Here is a 26,596-nt window from a genome sequence, read left to right as displayed (position 1 = left end):
CCGCCAGATTGAGATACACTGGTCTGATGGAGCCCGGTGAAGCAGACCAGAACTGTGAAACTGCAACATGCTTCGGTACCGGTTGAGTTGTTTGAGTGGCGCTTGTGACAACCATTTATCACCCGAGTACAACCGAACGGGAAGCAAGAATCTGCTGGCCATTTTCCGTCTGTGACGAAGAAAAAAGAATTCGTAAGGTGGTGCTGCACTGCGTACAGGCTGGAGGAAACTATCTGCCCGAACCGACCAACGCAGCGCGCTTTCCAAGCTTCGACTGTCGCACTTTCAATTAATCACTGGAGAATGTGAAGTGACAGCATGGTAGGCATGTGGGACGCGAAAGTACTTGTCATTTGTCTTGATTTAATTGGCATTTCTTTGAGGTGGCATAGTGATATTGTTGATATGTTTTACATGGTGTCGAAAATGTATTGTCTCTTTCTTGGGCGTGATTGAATGTCAGACAAAAATGAGGTAATAACAAAACCACAATCGAACAAGAGTTTCCCTTCATCAGAACCATTTACACGCTTACTGAAACCGCTCCCTCATCGATTAATCTCCTACGTAAGAACGCCCTGAACGCCGTCCACCTGTAATCTAGAAACCGTTCGCAATGGATGGATAGGGTGAGACCCTTTCGCTTCCAGACACTTCCAGACACTGCGGTAGTCTAGTGTCATCTATCGGATCTTCCACTCACGGTGTCAAGCCGGTGTTAATTTGATTGATTAACATCGTTATTAGGTGACACTTTCTACCCACTTGCTGGCTTTGGTGCTTCCGAAACAAAGGGCATTTCGGTTGTAAAAGCCATCCAAATTTGATTCCCTCAAATCCCTTAGCTAACTTTCATTCGTCGGTACCTACTGCTGTCGGCTGTAACGGCGTGGCGCGGCGGTCCTCTTGTCAAGATGACACTTCTAACGGTTCGTGGAGTAATCGATATCACTCACAGCCAAATCGAATGCGACTGTCAGACTGTAGGATTTCTTGGAATGAATACGATTTAGAAGCGTTCAGAAGCAGAAAGCGAAAGTATCCAACTGGTTTTGTTGGAATTTGGATTATTTTTTTCATGCGTGCTTAATGACTATCGAAAGATTTTAGTTAAATTAACTACTATACTAAGTTCGTAAAGCAAATTACTTTGGAAATAAACATTATGCCGCAATTTAAAATAAGCGGAAAGGTATTAGACTTTTATGACATTTTGAATGCGGAGATGATGAGTAGACTTACGAACAAAAATGTTATTCAAATAATTTAGGGTCTCCTATTATCCCAGATGATTCCAAGGGAAATCTGATCTGATTATCGCTTATTTCAAAAAAATTTCATGAAAAAGTACTTTCAAATAATCCGGAAAACATACTATTCACGCACAAACAGAGCCGTAGCTGGTGCCCTTGGCGAAGACCCAATTCAGCACTCCCTCGTTCCTTAGATCAGTGTTTCTTCAAATTTTAACTATTTTTGATATGATTTTAAGCCACTAACCAAATTCTGAACTTTCACTAAATTCTGGATCACATTTTTTATTCAAATTTGTTCCAAATTTTGTAACAAATTCTGTAACAAATTTTGGAACAGATTTGGACTAGATTCTGGACCAGGTCACATTTTAGATCATCTTAGATCACATTTTGGATCGGATTTTGGGCCAGATTTTGAATCAGATATTGGAGTACATTCTGGATTAAATTATGAACCTGGACATGTGGTACATATTTTTTTTATCAGATTGCGGACCAGATTTTGGAACAAATTTCGGACCAGATTCTGGAATTGAACAAGCTTATAAACCAGATTTTGGACCGCATTTTTGATCAGATTTTTTTGGACACATTTTGGACCTGGAGCAGATTTTGGGTAACAGTTTTTGATCAGTTGTCAAACCACCAACCAGATTTTGGATCAAGTTTTGAACCAGATTCCGGACCTGGACCATATTTTGGACCTGGACTACATCGTGGACCACAGTTTAATCAAGTTTTGTTGCATATTTTGGAACAGATTTGGAGTAGATTTTGGACCAAACTTTGAACCACATTTTTTTAGAATTTGGAAGAGATTTGAGCCCAGATTCCAGACCTAGATTTGGATCAAATTTTGGATCACATTTATAACAGATTTGGACCAGCTTTTGATAAGATTTTGAACCATAATTTTAACCACATTTTGAACCTCACTTTTGATCAAATGTTGGATCAGATTCTTACCCTGAACCAAATCTAGGAGCTGCCTCAGATCTTATATCAGATTTTGGACTACATTTATCAAATTTAGACCAGGTTTGAGATAATATTTTGAACCATATTTTTTATTAAATGTTGGACCAGATTTTGGATCTGGACCACATTCCGGACCTTACTCATTGTGGCCCTTACCTTGATTCCATATTTTTTATTAGATTTTGGACCAGATTTTGAATCAAATTTGGGCCTAGACCAGACCGTGACCTGAACCAGAATATAAACCAGATTTTGGGCCACATTTTTTTCAGATTTTTAGCCACACAGCTGGTTTTAGATCAGGGTTTGAGCCAGATTCTGGACCGGATTTTAAACTATATTTTCGATTACATGTTGGCCATGTTGTGTACTAGATTCTGCACCTGAACCCGATGTTGCACCTCCATCAGATTCCAGAAACTGGGGCAGATTATAAACCAGATTTTTGACAACACTTTTGATCAGGTTTTGCATCTGGAGCTGGTTTTGGGCCACATTTTTAGCCAGATTTTAAACCAGCAACCAGCCTTTGGAATGGATTTTGAACTAGATTTTCGGCCTATTTTGGACCTGGATTATATTTTATCAAATTTATAAAATTAATTATTCCCTAATATTTTTTTTTTTTTTGAAACGATGGTTCTACAATTGCTGAAGGAACGGTAGGGGAAAGAAATGGAAAATTTTTTGGTGAAGGAGGAGGGGGAAGAGCGGAAAGGAAAGGGGGGGGGGTATTGGTAGCTATGCTTGACAAGTAGTCATTTTGACTCCTACCTTTTGTCCAATGCTGGAAGGTGCATGAGTCAAATCAAGCTGTAATCTGAGATTACAACCGGATTCGAACTCACAACACCCTCCAGGGCATGTGGTTCGCTGGTACTTGTACCTTTGAACCATAGAGGCGCTGGACAAAAGGAGACCGCAAAATCCACTTCTCAAGGATAGCGACGCGTTTGGTTGGGTTATCGACACATATTGTGCCGCTTCCTGCATCAATTGCAGATTAGCACCGAGCGAGAAGTTTTAATCTAACTACTATTTACTTTCAGGACGACGACACTATGCCGGCCCTTACGACTTGCAAGGTACTGCACGTGACGCTGTTCGTCTGTCAGCGTATGTTAGCCGCGTTTCTCGGCGCGGTTTTTCGAGGAAAGGTCCCGTTCCTATGTAATAGACTAATCTCAAGTTTTTAGTCTTGACCTTGGAATGAGGTCATACATATATTATTTTTTTTTTTTTTTGAAGCGATGGTTCTACAATTGATGAAGGGACGGTAGGGGAAAAAAATGGAAAATTTTTTGGTGAAGGAGGAGGGGGAAGAACGGAAAGGAAAGGGGGGGGGGGGTATTGGTAGCTATGCTTGACAAGTAGACATTTTGACTCCTACCTTTTGTCCAATGCTGGAAGGTGCATGAGTCGAATCAAGCTGTAATCTGAGATTACAACCGGATTCGAACTCACAACATTGTAGAACCATCGTTTCAAAAAAAATATTAATATATGTATGACCTCATTCCAAGGTCAAGACTAAAAACTTGAGATTAGTCTATTCCCTAATATTTTAGTTTGTTGTCTATCATACGCGATCAATTAAAGTGAACTGAGATCTATTTAAATGCTTTTTTTCATTAAAGAATTCCTAGCAGCCAAATTTCCAATGTTTTTTCGTACGACGAAGAAGAAAATGTCGACTAATTGTTTCAATTTCTGTCATTCATAAAATGAAAATAACTCACGCAACGCATTGTTAGTATTCTGCAGCCTGGAAAACTTGCATAACCTAGAGAAATTTTGCAGAATAACATTTGTCATGCCGTGCTACACAAATATATGCGCGTTAGTTTCGTAAACATTATTGTGATTTTTAGTCCGCACGGTTTAAAACGGTACGACGAATTTTACATATAAAGTCAGTTGCGTAATTTCAATCAAATGCTTTATTAACCGCTTTTTAGTGAATTCAAAGGGCACGGATAGGAAGGTAAATGTGTTTGAGTCAAATCAGTAGCAGAACTTTTGGAGTATTCATTAAATCCACCTAAGAAATGATGAAAATTAGAGTGGTTTTCCTTCGGGAATTAGAAATAAACCCTATGTGTCAATAATCCTCAATGTACTATGTTAAAAAATTGGCTTACGTATGATGTACAATTCACGAAGTTTTGTGGTAAGTAGGTAAAAACGGAATTTTAAAATTGCGACACAATAGGAGGGAAAACGGAACGAAAAATGAAAAAAGAAGTGGAAAAGAAGGAAACGGGAGAAAAAAAAGGACAATGAGGCAAAAAACAGAAAACCGTATAGAAAAAGAATAAGAACGGAAGAGAAAAGAAAAAAAATGAAAGAAATGAAGGACAAACTTGGTGTGAAAATGAGGAAAAACTGGACAGAAAAGGAAAAAACAAAACAAAACCAAAAAAGAAAAATAAAAACGGAAGGAATGAAAAACAAGAAATGACGGGAGCAAGAAAATTGAGAAATTTAAATCCAGAAAAAGCGGAAAATGGAGAGAAAAAACTGTAAACGAAAGATTCAACGAAAACAAAATGTGACAGAGAAGGACGCAAAGCAGGAAACAAACGAAAACAAAAAATAGGAAAAAAAGTTAACGAAACAGAAAACGTGACAGGAAAAGATGAAAAATCGCCCTGACAATGCCTGAACGGGCTTTAAAAATGATGGAAAATGGAACAGAAAAAGAAAAAACAAAAAGGGAATCAGAGGAAGGACGAAAAACGAGCCTGGGAAAGAAGAAAAAGAGGAAACAGTGGGCAGAAAAAAACGAGACAAGTAGAGGGAAAACGCGACAAAAATAGGAAAAATATGTGACAGGAAAACGGGAAATTAAGAAAGTAAGAAGGAAAATGAGACAAGAAAGAAGAAACAGAATAGAAAACAAGAGGAAATAAAAAAAGAGAGTAGAAGGAAGGGAGAGAAAAAGGAAAACTAATAGAGGACACGAGGAAAAGCGAAAAAGAGGTTAAACGGGTTATAAAAGGAGAAAGATGGAACCAAATGAAAATGGGATGTGTAAATGGGACAGAAAAGAAGAAATGAACCAGGCAAAATGGAACTAAGAAAAAGAATAAACTGTACAGAAAAAGACGAAAAACGGGAGATGAAATAAGAAAACCGGAAAGAGAAAGAGAAAAAGGGAGTCAAAAACAAAATAAATGTGACAAAAAATAAGAAAAAACGGGGCTGATGCCCGTTGAAAAAGGAAAGAGGAAAAATCAGACCAGAGGAAAAAACAGACAAGAAAAAAGAAAAAAGAAAAATGAGAGAAAAAGAGGAAAAACGGAAGAAAGAAAAGTGAGAGGAAAAAAAATAAAACAAAACAGAACAGAAAAAAGAACCGAACGAAAAATGGAAATTCGGGACTGGAAAAAAGAAAGGAAAAAAATAGAAAAGAGGTAAAATGTGTGATAAAGTAAAACGAAATATCCCAAGTAACAATTTGGGTTTTATTACACTTTTATGACGGCATTTAAGACCAAAATTGGTTATGAAAACCTTCGTTGTACTTTTAAACAAAAGTTTTATTATAAAACTCACATTGTTGCTTGGGATGCCAATCCTAATTTCAAGTATAACTTCGTGTCTAATTCCATGTACATGGCCCAATTTAAGTCTAAGTGGTCGGTGTTAGGACAGACTGAACCAAGTGACAATTGATAAAACTCTGATTTCGAGAAAAACGCGTTAAAAGTTTGCTGCTCTGTACGGTTTACAGCTATCAATAGTTCGAAATCATCTCATAACTCTGGCTGTTTGCAACATTTATGTAGTCTGATTTATTTTTGTAAGATTACAGTCACTTTAACAGCTTGGGTCATTCGTGAGTTCTGCAGGGTTGGGATTTGAACCCGAGTTTTCAGTGTGAGAGGCGTGAATGCTAACCACTACACCAGGATTGATCCCTTGTAGTCTGATTTAAAGTAAAATGTAGCTTAGAAATTTCGTGGTCGTTTGCTGTCATTAACCAATCTTTTTAATTTGCGATTTGGCCCGGTCTGATTTAACATCGACCAATTTAATATCCAATGATTGGTTAGCTTTCATGTTCACTTACAAGTCCAATTTTTGGCAAATAAAGTTTGATTCTGAGACGAGACGTGACAACTTGCAACAGATTTTCAGACCATTTTAGACCAACCGTTGATTGGCCGAATTTTACTCCTTCGCATGCATGAAAAAACGTAAAAAGGGCACTAAGCAGTTGTGTTAAGAACAACATATTCATAACTTATGGTAACACTGCTAGGCAACGTATGAAAATATCAAAAGATTGAAGAGAAGACAATAAAGAAGCCAGTTGTCACGTCTCGTCTCAGTTCTAATTTAATTCCAATTTTTAGTCAAATTACCGATTTCAAGTCCAATTTCCAGCTCAATTTGAAATAAAGCTTCAAAATCAAATTAGTCTAAATTAAAGTCAAATGTAATGCCCAGTATTGTCAGGTCCAATGGCAACTCTAATTTATAATCCAGTTCGAAGTCTTATTTCTAATCCAATTTCGACTTTGGTTTTAAATCCGATATTGCACCCGAAAGTTGGGTCTTTTTAACTTAATCGGTCTTTTACTTAAAATTTGCTTGGTTATACTGATTCTGAACAACTAAACATTATTGTGCGGTAGCCTTTTGGAACGTCAGTCAAGATAAATTTTGTAAAAAAAAAATTGTGACAAGTTGCTTAATAAAAGATAAAATGTTTCAATTCAAAAAAAGTTTAGATTCTCAGATCCGCGATCAATTGGATATGTTCGTGCGAACGGACACTGTATAGGAGCAAGGTGTATTTGTGTCAGGAGGGGTCGGCAGTTGAAAATATAATAAGATTTTGCTCTGTATTTGAAAAATGTCGAAGTTGATGCGAAAAATATAAAAGCATTCCTGCTGTATCACGGACAGCAACAGTTTCCTAATAGCGTCGACCGAGTCAACCGCACTTTATAGGGAAAGGTCAATGACCGAACCTTTTTCACACGATTTACTACTCTCAAAAGCGAATCCGGCTTTCTGCGTCATTCATGTACCGGGGAAAAAAGGATCTAAACTCGCAGTCCTTACTTGACTTGCTTGCTTCCATATTAATTATACCGGTGAAAAATCACACTTCAAAGGACGAATCCGCTGGGTAAAGAGTCGATACGCAACATAAGAAGCCGATGAAGGTTAAAAGGATAACCTTTTTTATCAGAGCGTGAAAAGAAATCAGTCTTCTTTCTATAGTGGGTTCTGGCTGGCCCGTGACCGCGTTCGACTTCGTTCTGGAATATCAAAAACGAACAAAAAAAACACGATAGAAGCAAAACAAACACCGTCACAGGAAGGGTCACCAGCAGGGAAAGACGAGAAATTCCTTACATCGGACCTGCAGGTCGCGCTGTTCGAACATTATTCTAAACGGATCGTTTTTATTGATTTCCAATGTTTAATTAGTAGCTATGCGTTATTAGTCAAGGCGCCCGAAAGCGGGAAGCGCCGTAAATTAATCCTTTTCATCCACATTTAAATAGTCTGTCGTTTCCAATCGTCGCATTTCTCTGTCAGTAGGAGAAATCGAAATCCTCGAACAATGGAACGATATGCGTGCGCCCCGGAAAGTTCAGATTAAATATTTAGATCCGAAGATAAGTCCCCCCCATCCAGGCCCTTCGCTCACGGGTCCCATGGAGTGTCAGGAATGTAATATCGTAAGTGAAGACCTCTGTTTGTTCCTGCTCGACTCGATAATGAAACTGTATCTCAGAAGCGCACAGAGCAACGATAGCAGAGTCGGAGAGAGCATTCGGTTTCATCCTTCAGCAGTTTGGACTTGGGATGGCGCTTGGCTGCAGACGCCGCGATTTTTACGAGTTCGGAAGAAGTTTTTCCATGTAATACGAAGCCGACACGGGACCGATCCGATCCCGCGCCGGCATGACCTTTCCGTACTAATAACCTTTTAATTCGATTGATTTTTTATGATAATCGAGGGGCTTTACATGTAGCAAGCAAGTGGCGAATGAAGCCAAAGAAATGAGTTGAATTTCGGAGTTTTAGTTACAAATATTTTTTTTCTATCGATACTCACCGAACCGTAGACTGTTCCGCAGGTGTCCATGCATAGAAACAAACAGGTCGCCACGCTTTGGATCCTTATTTGACCAGCGGCCACGGTCGTTCGCTGGAGGATTGCTGCGAGTGAGGAGAACAGAAAATAAGCGGAGGTTAATTTGTGTGATTATATTGGATTAATAGAAAATTAATAAGTTGAATACATTTTATCCGTTCAATCAATGAGACACGATGTAAAAATTGAATCGATTGCAATATGCAAAATTAGCCTTAGGAAATAGGTGTAGTGACAGCAATATTATATGAATCATAAACTTTTTAAGTGAGAATTTATCAACAAGGAAGCAATCAAGACATAGTCTATTTTCATTCGGTTTCGTTACAGATAAAACAGTGATCTACTTCCTAATAGACAGCACTTATGCCATGTCGTTCTTGTTCATTATTAATCAGTTCAATTGAGCGACTTCCAATCAATCTGGCGGGATACCGCAAGAACCAAAGTGAAGCCACTTCTGATCGAGTCCCCTACAGACTGACTGACTGGCATTTCAGCCGCTCGGTGTGGTCCTCCAGCCGTTCCCGTACAATAAATGTTGAGTCTCGTATTAGGAAAAACAAAATAAAACACAAATTCCAACCATTTTACATAATTGATGACCGCGTCGGGTGCTTAGTCCCAAATATCTCCGCATGATGCACTACCGGGTGCAGCACATGTTGTCTAATTTTATGCCGAGCCAATGAGAGTCGAGCAAACATCGTTCATCATCGTCCGTCATTATCATCGGCAAGCATGTATGTTGAGGCGAAACAAAATTATGATTTTAAATTTGCTACTGGGCTGGACCGGCCGCAAATTAGAGTGTTTAATTTACTTCCAGAGAAAAGAAAAGTTTTGATATGAGATTTTGTTTGAGATAACTTTAATAGTTAAAATAATGTGTACACTAAGTACTTTTGACAATTAAATTATTGCACAAACTTTGTTGCACAATAGCACCAAATGGAAAGTGGAGCAGTCTAAAAGTGGTCGCATATTGAAGCTGTTTCCGTGGAAGCAGAATTTTGCCAAGTAATTGTCTGGCAATGTTTCAAGACAACTTTGAAACATACTTCTCCCCATCTTGAAATTTTGCGGTTAGTCATTCGCTGAGATTATCTAATACTTGCTCTAGTTCATCATTATTTATGTCAATGAAAACCTGTTAAGAAAGCAAAAAGGAATTACCAACAAGACTGAAGTTTTTAGCGTGTCTTAGCGGCAGACGAAGTTAGAAATTAAAGAAAACTTTTTCACGATTGAATTCCACTATTAATTTTTTTGATAACAGATACGTATTTCGCCTACGACTTGCAGGCTTCATCAGTATCTGTTTACGAATAAAAAGTCGTCACCGACAAACAGACATAACACTCGTTTTCAGTCACGTAGCCAGAGGTGGGGGCCAGGAACCCTAACTTGGCTCCTAATACATTATATGCATATCTTACTGCTTATAAATATAATACATTACAATACATTTAATGTATTGTAGTTCTAAACGAAAAAATATGCATATAAAACAGTTAAAATCAAAACTGGGCCCCCGGGCCCCCCCTTCTGGCTACGTGGCTGCTCGTTTTCCATTCTTCGTACCGATTTCAAATTGAGGCTTAGTTGGCAATGTTTTGGACGAAAGAAGGGGAATTCTCTATAAAACATACTTGCTACTTCGAGGGATACTCCTGTTGCTATTGGATATTTGGGGTCTATCATAGATGGTGCTGGTGTTCAGGTTAAATGTGAGGTACGATCATTTTTGTAGATTTTTCTTCCAAGAGTTATGTCTGTTTGTCTGTGATGTCGTATTGTGAATAAAATTAATATAGGAATTCAGCCGTGCAAAAAGTTTTCGTTAATTTCAACTATCAACCAGTATGTAACTACATTTGGTGGTCGTCAGAAATAAGTCGTCAATTTTAGTCCAATGTGCACGAACGTTTTGGTAGTATATCCGAAGTCCAGTAGCCCAGAGTGCCGCCCAAGGTGGCCAGTATGCCAGATAAATTTGAATTTTGCCAGATTTTTGATTGCGCGCCAGATAAACAGACAAAGCTCAAAATCTTCCAGATATTTGGTAATGTGTCACATTTTTGCCAGATTTTCGGTCCTCCGTCTTGTCATCACTCCTAATTTTAGACAAAATTTTGTACTTGCGGTGAGCAAAACAAGCAAGACTTTTCTCAGAAAACGCCTCCCCATCAGGCTAATGACCACCACATTTCTGCCAGACACTTGTATTCGTGTTCGCCAGATTTTCGGGAAAACCAATGGCAACCCTGGTGTCGCCAGTAAGGTTTCATTCGGCATAGACTGTGTCAATGGGCCAATGGATGAATGAGTACATAGTAAATGTGTACTTGCCAGGAATCAGACCAGGGTCCGCATGGTCTCTGTGACTACACGTCATAATACAGATAGAAAAAGAGAAACTAGTACTGCGGAAAAAACAAATCCCACTGTCTAAATAAAGGAGGAATTCATATACCTTGGTACCCTCGTGACATGAATCATAGAGGTTAAAGGAAACTGATCGACGAGTGTTTGGGTGTTTTGAGAGTAATATTCTACGATCTATATATGGCATCCTGGTATTTATATCATACTAGCTGACCCGACAAACTTCGTTTGTCCATGTTGTACATAAATCGTGAATCTCGGATGACCTTTGTCACAATCTCGAGTTTTGCAAATTTCTGGGGAGCTTTAGATGATTCATTTTGGCAATTACGTAACTATGAAAGCATGGGTAGTTTAATAAACAAATTTGAAACTTTTCCTCACAGTAAAGTAGAAACCAACCCCTCCTCCCTTGCTTAACCAGATAAAAGAAAGCGGTAAGTGGATAGCAGTTAAATATTCATCATAATTGTAATTTCGCCGAATAGCGTTTCGCGAAAAACCTTACGCAGTTTGTACCATTTGACGGAAAAGCTTTTCGTGGAAAGTACCATTTCGATCCTCGGGATGATCTTCTCCTTACTCGCTATCGCTAGTTCGAACACAACTGAAAAAAGTAATAGAGGTCAGTAGACTTAGGAAAACAAATAAACCTAGACAGAGGTGATTTCTCCGGGGAGGCTGCAGATAGTTTCTGGTGGTCTTATTGACTGTTATGTTTAATGAAAGAGCCCAAAATTTCTCTAGCTCGATTAGTTTTTAAGTGACACAAAAATTTCGGTTTTATTTGTATGAGAGTCGTTATCCCCGTACCACACAGGTAAGGGGTCTCAAACCATCATAAAATAAACTCCACCACAATACCTCCACCAAATACCAAATTTGGTTCCATTTCCTCGATTAGTTCTCGAGTTATGAGGAAATTTGTATATCATTTCTATAAGAGCCCCACTCCTAACGTGGGGAGGGGTCCTAATACTTCATAGAAAAAAAATCTTGCCTCCAAAACTCTTCACATGCCAAATTTGGTTTCATTTGCTTGATTAGTTCTCGAGTCACGAGGAAATTTGTATTTCATTTGTATGGGAGCCCCCCTCCTGAACTGGGGAGGGGTACTAATTCATAAGAAAAAAATTCTTTCCTCTTAAAACCCCCACATGCCAAATCTGGTTCCATTTGCTTGATTAGTTCTCGAGATCAGAGGAAATTTATATTTCATTTGTATGGAAGCCCCCCCCCCCCCTCTTAAAGGGGAGCGGAGTCATAATAAAGAGGGGATGGGTCTCAATTCACCATAGAAAAAAATCTTGCCTCCAGAAACACCCACATGCCATAATTTGGTTCCAATTGCTTGAGTAGTTCTCTAGTTATGCAGAAATTTTTGTTTCATTTGTTCCCCTTCTTAGGGGGGAAGGGGTGTCTAGCTATTAGAATAACCTTCATCGGCCCCAAAAACCCCTACATGCAAATTTTCACGCCGATCGGTTTAGTAGTTTTCGATTCTATAAGGAACATACCGACAGACAGAAATCCATTTTTATAGGTATAGATTAGAGGATTTGCCTGTAGTTTACACATTACTTAGGTAGTTGACGGCAACAAACAGAATATCACGTTGACGATCTTATTGCCAAATCGAACTTTCGGGATGAATTTCGTGGTAAAATTTGAGGTAAGAAAAATTAATTATGTATTGCAAGGCAAATCGAATGGCACACTCCAGGGTTAGCACAAAAAATGGCAACAAATTTGCCTTTAAGAGGAGTTTCGGATACGAGTTGATTGAATAAACCGCAAACTCAATTGGAGTCCTAGTAATATAATTCATCTTCTAAAAATTGATTTACAATTACAATAGAAAGAACTTTTATCTTTGGTTATCGATAGACTAGAGACCAGCGAAAGGGCTTGGCTAACCCGAAAAAAAATTTACACTCAATTTTGTAGTAGAGCCGATGTCTCTACAACAGTTTTTTTAGTAGCGAACAATTAAATTTATGGTATACTTATTGCAAAAGTGTCATAAATTCAAAGTTTATTCATATTTTCCTAATGAAATGGAATTTGGCCATTCGTATTAAAGGTGAGTCGATGAAAGGGCCATGGCCAACATATATTAAACTGAGCCGGCGAGAACACCATGGCCAGTGTATATTAAAGTTGAGCCAGCGAAAGGGTGATGGTCAAGATCTATGAAGATTAAATCGAGATAAGTGAATGTGGTGAGTGTATGAGTTCGAAACTAGTTTGAGTTCAAAAACAGACACTGAGGAAGCCTGCAAGTCGTAGGCGAAATAAGTATCTGTCAAGAATAAATATACATAGTAGAATTAAATTGGATAAGTTTTCTTTTTAATTAATTCCAGGTATTGAATTATGATTATGAGAAAAATAGCAGCTAAAAGAAATTGTAGGAAGGAGCGGAAATAGGGGTGTTGTAAGTTATCCTGTATATGGGGATACTTGCAACACTTTACTTCATAATCATTGTCATCCTACGAAAAAAGCCGCTTGCCTCTTTGGTAAGGGACGTAAAGTATCCGGTCCTCTGCAAAGCGTTGCCATCCAGTAACATACAGGTCGCGATTTTCATCAGCAACTCCAACTGCTCAGACACGGTCGATTTCGAATGACGCTTCCGCATGGAAATATCCATTTTCCAGGTACTTTTTCGCCAGTTAGTCAGTTGCTTCGACCTCCCGGTTTAAGACGCAGAACTAGGTCTTCCTCTTCAACTTCTATCGCTTTACGGTCGCACAGCCCGCAGTCGGGCGGCCGTAGCTAGGCTTCCATTCTAAGTTCTCCGCAATGGAGAGGATATTACAAATGCTCTGTCGAGTCGACACGAAATGCCTCACGATGTCCATCCGGCGTGGAGCTGGCAGTACGAACAAAACATTGAGCGTAGTTGAGTGACTGTTTGCGCCATGGTTGCTGAAAATCAATTGATAACTTATACGCACGTTTGTGTATCAGTGGCAATGATCAAAAAATAAACCACATTTGCAAGAAAAAACCTGATCAAAAATTATTATAGTATGAACATCATCTTCATCGCGCACACATATATACAAACATTGTTCATTTTTTGATATTGAACCAATGTACATGTGATATGGTTCTGTAAGCGGGAATAAAAAGTTCACCTTTGAATCGAAAGCCCCAGTGAGAAGGACAAATCCAATCAATCCCCACGAAAATAACAGTGACTGTACGAAAATATATGAATATAGCAATATTGCACCAAAAAATGACCAGCACACATAAAAGGCTATCTCCTTTTACAACAGCTCAACACAACAATCACCGTACAGCCTAGGCAGGTGGCAAATGTAGAATTCCTGCTGTGTCATTATGACAAACATCGCGGTCCTGACCTACACCAAGCAAACCGGTCCCGTATCGCACCCTTCCTTAGCTGGACCGGTTGCTAGTTGGCAACAGATGACGCGTGGGAGGACAGACGTCACGAAAACATTTCAATCATTTGCAACAGAGCTGGTCTTTCAGTAGCATTCGCGAAATACCTATACCTTACCTCTGCATATTTGCAGTTTCAAGGTCGCCCCGACGCCGGTCGCCCAGTGTCGACGTCATAGAAGCGCTGACAAGGGCGGGACGTGCCGACACTCATGTAATCTAGCACCAGCAAGTGGATGCAATTTTTTACGTCGATTACACAACGCCGCGCAGAGTGCGATTTTTTACTGATGCTCTAGTGCACTGAAGAATGCTCCGCCGATAAGGAAATGAATTACAAGCGGCAGATAAGACTTTTAGCTATTGGGTGACAAATATAGGTCGAGTTCTTCAATGAAACTTGCGAATTAAATCAGTGCATCAGTGCAAACATGATAAACATCCTTGTTTCTTAATTCCATAGAAAAAAATGAACATATTATTTTGTATTCATAATGTGATATGTCACATACAATTTACGGCTTCAAAGCCGGCAAAAATTCCATCCAAAATTGTGTTGATACCCCCAAATTGACAGTGATACAGCGACAATTGTCAACCAATCAGTTGTGCCAAGGAAGGAAAAGAAACCGGCTGCTGACATTATAATCGAATTCCGCGCAGCTACTACAAAGGGGGGAAAACCAACACCAAATTGAACCAATAAAACTGTATTCGAAACAATTCACTTCATTTCATCCCGGTCCCCCTCAAAAAGCAGGCAATCAAATTTGACTAAACTGGCGACATGCTGCTGCTGCTGCTGCCGCCGGGGGCACTGGACATAGAATACAGTCGTATCATTCGGATGCTAATGTGCATACTGCACATATTCTGATAAACCGCTGCTGTGAGGCTGGGTTCCGTTGGAAGCTGAATACCTACAGCAGCAGCAACGACATTACTTACTTACATCAAGTATTCATCAAATTTTCGTTAGTAACCTTTATTGATTTTTTATCCGTTCTGCAAATTATATCGAATCGGCTTTCTTACGAATTTATACAAATTTAAAACCAAAAGTGGTTGGTGAACGGCTGGATAATGCGTAACATCGGTGCCGAATTTTCTACGGACCTACGGACCAAGCGCGCGATTTTGAAGATTTTCATAAACTTCACGGAAAAGCTTGAAAATTTCTTTCAGTTACGAAAATCACAAGTACGCTACATGCAAGCGAATAATATCCCGAAAATCATAACTTTATACTCTAGGAATAAAGTTAAGAGGGTTTACTGATCTAATGCGTTGAAGAGTGAATCAAAAAGGGAAGATTTACGTTTATGCTGCCACGCTGTCATATCGAATTTGTATATTTCACTTTGACGCAGATAAATCTCTTCACCATTATATGCGTTGATGACATGATATTCTTCACTCTCATGCTTTGACTCGGACCAGGGATGGCACAATCACTTTGACTCAATTCACATTCATTTGACAGTACCGTCTCAGTCATGCAGAATTAGAAAAAGTTATATAGAGTAAAGAGGGGTAAAAGTGCGATTCACTGATTTATCGGTGCAGATTCCGAGTAAATTGACTACATTGGCATGGATGGGTGACTACTTTGAAAGCTTGAATCTAATGTAAACTTTGGTTGCCTACGAAGCATAGTTGCTGAGTTATGTGCAAATGTTATCTTAGGGCGGCTTTGATGTAATTTTTCGTTATGTGGCAAATGCGATATCAACACTATTACTTGTTGAAAAATTGTAGCAGCGTTTTACATCACTCACATATCTGTTTTGAAAATACGGTGAAAAGAATTTACAAAATATTTCGCTTTTTCGTAATTTAATCTAACCCCGTCAAGCGCCTAGCGGGGCAAAAGTGCGATTCATGGACGAGGCAAAAATGTATAGCTAATTATATACAGCTTTAGGCACTATATTACAGATACTAGAAATTGAAGATCTGCAGAAAACTGTGTGCTCTACAGATGTTGGCCGAAGGAAAACAATGTTTTTCCGCTGATGAAACAAAAAACAAACGTTTGGAAAAGTTTCGATCCAACGGAGGCTGCAATACATCAGCGCAAAATAGGAAAGGTGCAAATTGAGAATATTCCTTACCGAAACATAACGCAGATTGAAGATAATATGGTTTGGTTAGCAACTGTTGTGCTAATATCATGGATTCGAGTTTCGCACTTTTGACCCGCGATATTCGTACTTTTGCCCTGCTAGTGGGGTAAAAGTGCGAATCGGCACTGGATCAGAAGAAAGAAGAATTTATTTTGCAAAACACAATCACCGTAGATGATTTATAGTTGAATGTGAAGACATTGAGTTTCTGCATCACTATAAAATATATTATGTTATAGTCCTTCTTTATATCTCACGAAAATTGATGACAACTTCAAACATCGCACTTATGTCCCGCGCTATTGAAGAACTAGTTATTATCTACAACTTTTCTGAATATAGTATTGCTGTATCTTTTGTATTTACGGTGCTACAATGCTGGTACTGCTTTAGTGACTAAGTGAACGTTCGTTTAGTCATTAATGAGTTACTAGCATTGTAGCACCGTAACTACAAAAGATAGAGCAAAACTGTAGAAAGTAACTAATTTTACAAATGTCCCATTTAACGGATAATACCTAAAATTTAGGAATTTTTTTCTCAAGCCGTCAAAAAAAGAAAGGTACATGAAGAAGATCTGATTCACCGAAATTAAAGACACATTATCCATGGCTGAAAAAAAATTAATGCACATTTGAAAACGGTCCGTAATCGGCTGTTCGGCGAAGCTTTCGTTTGACGTCGAAACAGGAGCGTTGTACGGTCGTCATGTCAACTTTGTGAATGCATCTCTTGATTCTACCAATCAACTGTTTGCAATTCGTGGCCTTCCAGTTATTTTTGTACACCAAGGAACTCAAAATCCCGATGAAATCTTCGGTTGGGCGCACTGAGACAGATTTTTCGGGTCGTGGTTTTTGGGTAAAAATGGGATCGAATGGGTATTCAAGAACGATTGTGTTTTTTGGTGTAATGCGATGATGCTGTATCCGGCCAACACGTATTGTCCATCTGCATGATGTTTTTGTAGAAATGGGATCAAAATTTTCTTCAAACATTCGTCTGGAACATCTTAATTGATAGCCAAATCAGAGGGCTTGTTGTTGAAGAAACGAGAAAGAGAACGATGTCCTTGTGCGTCCATTATTTTGGTTGGTCTTCCACTACCTTCCGAATAGTTGTTGGGCATCTTAGGATATGGTAAACAGTCGAAGCCGCAACATATTCGCTTTTTAAATGTTGTACCGTATACTTTTTGCCGAGATTTCAGTTGCAGTTCGTAGAAGTGTACAACGCGCTCCCGAAATGCTTCTTGTTTTGACGTCATTTTTAGCAAATCTGGGTAAGCATAAACAAAACCAAAAATACTAACAAAAAGAGGAGAGTGAGAGCTAGCATATACATATTCTCATTTCTCTCTGAGCTCGTTTGTTGTTGAGCATAAGGGCCGCAAAAAAATTCCAAAATTTTAGTTGTCACCCGTTAAAACTTTGTCAAATTTTGCTTGGCTGAGACGGTACTGTCAAATGAATGTGAATTGAGTCAAAGTGATCGTGTCATCCCTGACCCGGACTTCAGGCTTGGTTGTTTGTAGTAAATTCAAATCTATTACTATTACTGACATTTCCCTGGTTTCTATTTCTTCGCATATTCCAACAGTTCCTAATAAGATTCCTGTAGGGAGATAGAACTTCACTGTTGTCAAATGAAAAAAGCTTGATTTTAAAAGCGTCAATAAGATGACGAGTACACTACAGCAAAACGACTAAAGAATGATGACAAGGCAGTAAAAAGACAACACTTCTGTTAAATTAACATAAAAATGGAAAAAAGTGACGAAAAGAGGAAAAAATGACAGAACAACGACAAAAGATGAAAAACGATGACAAAAAACGAAGAAAATACGTCTGAAACACGCAGAACAGTAACAAAGAAAGACAAAAAATCGCCAAAAAAAAATACAAAAATAAAAAAAACTTGCCTAAAACCAGCGAATAATCGACGCAACACGCAAATACGATGGCAAAAGATTATGAAAAGAAAACAAAAATATGTTGGAAAAACGATGAAAGACGACAACTACGAAGAAAAGAGAACAGAAAAGGACAAAAAGGCGTAGATAAGACAACAATACGACGACCAAAAAACAACAGACACTAAAAACAGCAAATAAGGGTGCAAAAAGACGCTGATGAGGCGGTGAAATACGGTATAATGACGACGAAAATGCGATGAAATAATGACGAAAACGTTATGAAAAGATGGATAAAATACGATGAAAAGTTAAATAAAACAAAAAGCAGCAAAAAAAAAACGTAAAACGACAAAAATTCGTTTAAGAAGCGTCAAAAAGGCGACGGAAAGATATCGAACATATGACAGAAAAACAACACAGAGACAGTAAAAAAACAGCTGACTGATAACAAATAAGACGTAGCAAAAATAGCAAAAAAGTGACGAAAGGACAATAAAAAATGGCAAAACGAAGAAAAGATGATAAAAGGACGACGAAAAGTGGCCAAGAGAGTACCAAAAAAGCCGACAAAAATGGCAAGAACTGCTTAAAACAACAGCAACAAACAACAAAACCAGACGCAAAAAAGAATAACAGATGACGAAAATACGATGAAAACATAACAAAAATACGACAGAGAATTGACAATAAGGTGATGAACAGGGCTTGAAAAGGGATCGCAAGTTGAATGTGACTGCCGTGAATGCGAACTTTCCGCATTCAAACTCCGCTTTTTGAACGATCATTTGACTGTTTTTTGAATCCAGTCAATCTCCCGCTTGCGCTGCTGCCGTCTTACAATTCATGCGGCATCTCAGCAAAAGCAACCAGTCGATCTCCCGTTTTGCTTTGCGCTTTGAGAATATAAACTGCAAACTGACTGGAAGGTGACGTATTTTTTCGTTTCTCTTTTTGTCTCCAAATCGGCTGCTCACAGTAATAGTTTGTCACCCGGACGTCGGTCCGACGCAAGCAAAATATTCGTTTGTATTGGACAGAGTCCGACCGACTTCTTCCATGCACATGTAGTGGTTGTTTTTTTGTAGTATTGAATCGTACGATTGTGCGGTTGCTTTTCGTTAGCGTGGTGATTGCCAATCATTTGACTATTTTGCAGTCATTCGCTGCTCCAAACGGTAAAGGCAACTTGATCGAAACAAAAATGTCAACAAATTTTAGAGCGCGTTCGTTCTGCTGCGTGCGATCGGCGTTTGACTGAGCAAACTGCCAGTTGTGCTATGCATAGCGTTCGTATTCCACCCACATCCCTGGCACGAACGTCATTCTCATACATTTTTCTTGAAGCCGTTTGAGCCAGGCTTGCTGGCTCGATTTTGACAGCATCTGTAAGAATTACGCAATCATAGGGTCTTATGGTTCAGAAAATATGTTGCATGTAGGATGTAGATAATGAACGATGTTCGTTTTTTTGTGTTATCGGCAACATAAGATAGAAAAAATTCTGACTTTTGATAGTCTTATTTTTTACGATAAACAAAAAAAGGGAAACAACACGCTGCTTTCGTCATACTGCGCAGCATTAAATACATGCGTTACCTCGTTTAAATTTTGTTTCAAAATTTGTTGTTTACCTCTATCACCACCACTATCGGAGGCGGCTTCAGCTGACAACTGTCGTGACAGGAATCTGATTCCACCTCTAAACGGACGGTGTGAACTTGAATGCGCGTTGGTGTGACTGCGGTAGAAAAAAAGGATCGGTCGAAGCCCTGGTGATGAATACGAAGAAAAGACAACAAGCAGGGGCAGCATCCCGCAGAAATCACATCTGTCTAGGTTTATTTGTTTTCCTGGGTCTACTGACCTCCATTACTGTCCTTCAGCTGGGTTCGATCAGCGAGTAAGCTTTATGCTAAAGAAGCGATCCCGGTTTTCGTGGTGTTTACATTGTGCCTATACATAGGAAAGCAAAGTTTTGTTAATTATGCCTAACTCCATTTCCATCGTCCATTATGCATACCATCCTTTATGCTTAACGTCCGTTATGCCTAATGTCCGCAAGCCTGAAGTCCGAATGCCTAATTTTGTGCATCCTCTTTGTGAAGTAGTCCTCATTTCAAAAAGAAAACAGAAACTAACTTTTTCATGAAGATATATAGCATCTTTAGACTTGGGTTTTTATCGGCTCATCAGTCAGAAATCTGACTGATGAGCCGATAAAAACTCAAGTCTAAAGAATTATTGAATACAGTCGATAACCACGTCAGATATATAGCATCTTTAATATCAGCCATATTACAGTAAAAATTATTACAAACAACTTTATTGAAGGCAGAAAAACTCTATCTTTAAACTAGCTCGAGTTTGCGCTATTTTCGTCATGAAATAGGAAAAAACGAAACCAGTTTTAAATAAGTTGCAAGAGGAATATTTTATAAGTTTTATAAACAAAATTAATAAAAGTATGAAATTTTATTTAGTTTAATCCGAATTTCATTTACTATTCAACTAAGCTTATCGAAGTACGTCAGTAGAGAAGTTTTGTGAAAAAATAAAACTGTGAGACATATAAAACAAAACAGTTACTCTTGGGATTAAAAGAGTGATTTGGGATTAAAAGAGTCAATTATTCCGAAAAACGGTCATTTTTTCAAATTTCATCATTTTCACAAATTTTGTTTCTCGGGCACTGCAAGACTGTCTCATGAATTTTTACACTTAAAATTTCCATTCTGGACAATTGAACTATGATAATTGTAAGCTTATTTTGCCATGAATGAAGCCGTGCTTGAAACCATTAATTTGATTGGTTGACTTTCTTCGTTTATTCGCCATAGTCTTCCTTCGAACGAGTAACAATAATGTGCAAAACAAGTTCTTGTTGCAAAAATTCTTTTGGCTGAGTAGGTATTTAACAAATGGATTCAATCGATTTCCGTTGCTAAGCGAGTCGACGGATTTTCTAGCCTGAACGAGTCTTCGGAACGGGCTACCAAATTACAGTTCAATGTACCGACCATTTTATGACCTGTAATTTTCGTAAGTTGGCCGGTGCTGAACCTCACCTTTGAACAGTGAACCGCGAAACCATGTATGAAATAAATAGAATGACTACGCACTTCCTTCGTGTGTCTGTAGGTTACCTGGAGCATGTGCGGTTTCTGCGAAAGTAGGCAAGGCATCATCTGTCTGATCGATAGCGCACATTTGTACAGGGTGCGCTTTCGATATTACAATCGAAGGTCGTAGTAGGTTTGAATCGAAATGAACTGGAAGTTTACTGTGGCTCACCCTGTGCAGCTGATACAGACATACTGGAGATGAATTTCGGTGGTCCAATCATCGGACAAAACTCGGTAGCAATGCGTGACCTTCCACCATGCTTGACCTAGCATGCGTGTTGCGTGTAAGCTCAGCTCAGCTCACCTTAACGACGGCAAAGCGATTCGTCAATTATCAGGTACCCCTGGGGAATTGATTTCTCTTTTTTTATTTGGCAATCTGCTGGATCGACTGACTTAGACAAGTGTGAAAAGTGGACAAAGTTTTTTCCTAAGTCTTCACCCTTCAACTCTTGATTGAGCCTTTTGACTTTGGACCGGTTCATGATTTTCAACCTGTTCAACACCATTTCCTTGCTACGCAACGGAAATCAAAGCACTGTCTTTCGCATTTTGCTTCCAGTTCCGTGATCACGAACCGTTATCAGTTAAATCAGTGTGTTTCTCCATTCTACACCAAACGGGTTCGGTCCCCGTTATGCTGGGGATTGCTTATCTTGAAAGGGATTTGGACTATAGTTTATTTTGTACTTTTGGTTTCTTATCGCGGAAGTACACGAGCTGACGTGATCTATTTTACACCTGGTGTGAATAGCGTTAAAAGAAATGGATGTGTTTATGTAAGAGCAAAACGAGATCACGGGTCAAGCCTAGTGACATACATAAATTTTCGGAGCCAAACAAATGCTAAAGCCAACGACAGAGAAAAACACTGATGGAGGGAAAAATTTATGATGTTTGAGCAAGGATTAGAGCGCTTATCTATGCAGCAACAACTAGTTTCGGGTAGATTGTACTGGGAAAAATATGATTAACAGTTTTATAGATCAATTTGGCTAATAAAATGTTTATTACAAGTTGTAAACAACTGGTTTGTTTGGGATTGTTCGTTTGATTTGTTGATAGACGGCAAGATATGACAGTTTAGGAATGACGACCGGTATATAAATAGATAACAAAATGACAGCTCTCAGACGATAGAGTAATGCTAGATGACAAATAACACACAAGTTATCAAGTGGTAACAATAGAAAAAATAGTATCTTAATGCGAATACGAAATAAAAACAATCATTCGTAAATCTGTTTACGCAAATTTATAAAATGGACTGACTGCTCTCAATCAGACGGTCATTTATGTAATCCCCCATCAGCTAGTTGTGAGAATTGCTGAAGCATGGCCACAAACTGATAGCTTTTTATGGAGGGTGAAAGAGTGAAAAAAGTATAACGAGGTACATCGGGGAAAACTATGGCAAATTTATACGTCGAATTTTGAATACAGTTGTTAGAAAAAGTCGAATTTTCTCAGTTGTACGTGTTTTTAAGTAGATTGTATTCGATACCGAGTCTCGTGACGAGGTTGCCACCTTAGATTTAGCGTTTGAGGCAACATATTTTTCAATTTAGTTGCTTACTCCAGGTCAAACGCTGTCATGAGCCGCTCCTAGCACGAAATGCAAACGCACCTTAGGGTAAGAAAACGATATAATCCTGGTCAAAAGTCACGCCTGACATGACAGTAGACAAGGCTGAGTTCCTTGTCCCCTTCACTGTCAACCTACAATCTTATTTTTTCTGTTTTGTATACTGGAATATGAAGTTTTTAAATTTTTAATTGCCTTAAAACATGGCACTAAATTGAATATAATACGGTTTTTTGCCTCGCCGGCCGTGCCGCAATCGACGCTGATAATCGAGTCGGAAACATTGGTTTATCCCATCATCCTATAACCCGCCGCCGCTGCTGCCGTCCCGACAGACGGCCACACTTTTCCGCTGCGGAATAACCGACCATCGAAGCGCAATGGAATCAATTTGCGGAACCATCGGAGCGGAAAGCGCAATCGTTTATCCTTTGTAGTTTTTTTTCTGGCGAACGACCGGCCATTTGCGGAATGCACTTTGTGTGGCACAATCGAAATCGTATTAGGCTAATGCAACCGGAATCGAGCAACCGCCGAAGGGTGGTGCTGGTTGCGCGCGTGAAGGATTCGCAGCGGGATACTGGAATGCCCAGCGTAGTTTGTACGACGAGGGGAAGGACTTCGGTTGTTGTTGTGATGTAAGAAATATATCGCAATAATAATAATCAAGTTGAGTTGTTTCGCTCTCGAGAATATAAATGGGATGCTACTCGGATTAACTCAAGCGATACGTTTCGAAATAGTTTAGCATAAATTCGTTTGGGAAATTCGATCTGATAAAATTTTATTATCTAACGATTTTGAATTCCAGCTCAAAACTAGAAGCTGTCTTTCTGTTCAACCAAGACGGCAGATCTTGTCTGGTAGGTTCATTGTCCATCACGCATATTTGCGACATTTTTGATTTTATGGCAAATAGATAACATTCGTTCATCAAGATCAACCGCGTTTGAACTAGTTTTCTGAATTCCATCGAGTCTGGAAAACGATACGCGGAACAATGATGAAGAATTTGGTTAACCCGTTACGCACCATTTTCGGTCGAGATTTCTTCAGGTTTTTGTTGCTCTCGATTATCATATCTGATTTGTTAATTAACCGATTTACACACTTTACATCCTGCGGCTAACTAATAAAAATCTGTTCTGTAAAAACTAAATTTCGTCTCCAATCGAAGCCTTAGAAAAGCAAACAAAAAAATAAAATACGGACTCATAATCTGCGATAATTTAATAACAAATGTCCGCGCCGCTCGGTCATTACATTAATCGGTCAAATCCCGACGGGCGATCTGAGCGAATGATTGGTTGGTTGGTCGGGTCGGTCGGTTTGACGCCCGGGTCAATTGATCAAATGCTTCACGCTGACCGCGGGCGCACGCGGGTCCGTGCCGAAATCAGATTAAAATCAAATTAAAAATTCTGCCCATTCACTCGCACTCGCTTTTCCGCTTTTCGGGTGCTTGACTTATTTTTTTCTTTCTTTCTTTCTGCAGACCCTAGGAGGCTGCGATGGCCTTGAGCAGATTTTGTTACATTTATCTCACAGCAGATCACAGCGCAGCCACCGCCATCGCGCGCCGAACGCGACGTCCTGTTGAGGTTATTGGCGGCAAAGCTGTCGACTTATTTTTAGGCAGCTTTCGAAGGCTTCTCGGAAGCTGTAAATGATTTATTTGTTAGCATAAGTTAAATCTTGATTGGACTTGACAATCGAGCTGATGAAATCAGTGCGCCGTTAAAAGGGTTTTTAAGGTAGACAACATAATTGATTTATAGCCGGTCTAATTTGGTGTTAACTGAAATTGACATAAGGATGAAAGAGGCTTAGTGTCGTATAGTACAATGACTTTTCGGAAACTATGTTGTCATACTACTGTGCCAATTACCAATCTGCTTATTTAGAAATTAACCAGCGAATATAATGAAAAATAGCTTTATTCTTTGTATTCAATTCAATTCGATTCAACTCAATTTGTTTTTCTTCGATTAAGCAATACATTGTAGCCAAAAAGTTAACAGAACTGAGATTTGTAATTGCTTGCAACAGCTTGTTTACACAAAAAAGGAAGGCTAATAATCCAGAAATTAATAATTAAGCAGTTGAAGCCTCTGTGTCATCTGTGAACGGGAAATACTGGACGTCATCAAGCATTACGAGCTCGACTGTCATTTAAAATGTTCCACATCATAGAGCTCAGATTTCCTTCTTGTGAAACCCCGAAAGGGAGGTACGACTTACTGAACTGACGATTGTCCAGTAATTATAACATGGAGCAAGCGATTCAATAAGAACGGATCCGGAAGTTTTACTGGAGCAAGTTGTGCAGAATTGTTTGCTACCAAACAGAATCTTTCGCTTTTTCGACGTTCAGGAGGACCAGGCCCGAAGTGTGTTGTCTAGATGCTGCCCGATGCGGCTTACGATAATGCGTTCGAAGAGATTTTTAAGCATAGAAGGTAAATTAATTGATCTGTAGCTCAAGGCGTTCGTGGGATCCGTCATAAGCAGCAATTCGAGTTTTATTGTTCTCTTATTGCGATTTTTTGGCCGTGCCCGGACGAATTCATGGATTTAAGCTTATTGATAATCTGTATTACTACTTTTGGACGAATTAAATACGAGAGTATGTTTATCTGGTTGGTCTATTCGACGCAGTAGATAAGTGTGGTTCCCTGCTGTAACCGTATCAACGTTGTCCACCATTTGGCAAATATGGGTTTGACGTTTTAGTGTTTGTAATAGCTGTACCGGAAGAAGTTACCATTATTGAGTCGTTTTGAAACTAAGGAGAACTATACTTATTAGATTAATATTAGAGCCTTTTTCTGTATGAACATAACCACTGCGACCAGTATTATCATCTATTGTGATACCGTCCAAGTGTCGTATTCTGTACTTCATACTTTTAGCATGAACTTTTAGTTTCGTTATAGTGTGAGTGAACTGCTGTTTAGTATTATCCGTACCTAAGTGTCAGGGTTTTCACCATTTCACCATTCGAAACGAGCGGCTGAAATAAGAAACCCCTTAAGCGCTAATTTTTCATGAGGAAGTTCTCACAAAGCGAAGAAATATCGTAGAAGACAGTAAGTTGATAACTTTAATATTTTCGTCACAAATACCGATGTCCGATGACCTAGCCTACGACATTGTCTTGCTCGCTCAACGCCGAAACGATATGCAGAGTAAGTTAGATGATCTCTTCGAGAGCTCCCAGGCAGTAAGTCTCACAGTCCACGTAGCAAAAACTAAGTCTATGGTAGTGAACACTGACAATCCCACCAACTTCACAGTAGCTGAACAACAAGTTGAGCAGGTAGACGCCTTTCAATATTTTAGTAGCCAGACTAAGCCCGAGTCTTTGCAGGTCTGCGAAACATTTGGCGCTCAAACCAGATTACTCTGCATACGAAAACCCGAATTTTCAATTCAAAATGCAACGCAAAAACTGCAGGTACATGTTCATTAACCGGTGCCTGCCATATAGCATTCGTGCCCGGTGGCCTGATAACTGGATATCCAATGAGGCGCTCCGTCGTCGATGTCATCAACGGCCGATAACAACAGAAATTCGTGAACGTAGGTGGAAGTGGATCGGTCACACCTTGAGGAAAAGAGCGAACGAGGTCGGCAGAGAAGCACTCGGCTGGAATCCGTAAGGACAATGTAGAAGAGGCAGACC

At 39.2% G+C, this 26,596-nt stretch overlaps 1 protein-coding gene across 1 annotated transcript in view; it reads right to left on the bottom strand.

Moving 5' to 3' along the window:
• The window catches only part of LOC128739370 (uncharacterized), a 186,587-nt gene that overhangs the window by 57,497 nt on the left and 102,494 nt on the right, over positions 1-26,596 (bottom strand). The window contains exon 3 of the mRNA XM_053834854.1: positions 8,317-8,420. Coding sequence (XP_053690829.1) covers positions 8,317-8,420 — 104 coding nt within the window. The remainder of the gene's footprint in view (positions 1-8,316; positions 8,421-26,596) is intronic.

This window comes from Sabethes cyaneus, chromosome 3 (genome assembly GCF_943734655.1).
Source record: "Sabethes cyaneus chromosome 3, idSabCyanKW18_F2, whole genome shotgun sequence".
Taxonomy (NCBI): Eukaryota; Metazoa; Arthropoda; class Insecta; order Diptera; family Culicidae; genus Sabethes; species Sabethes cyaneus.
This window is presented reverse-complemented; position numbering and strand designations above follow the sequence as displayed.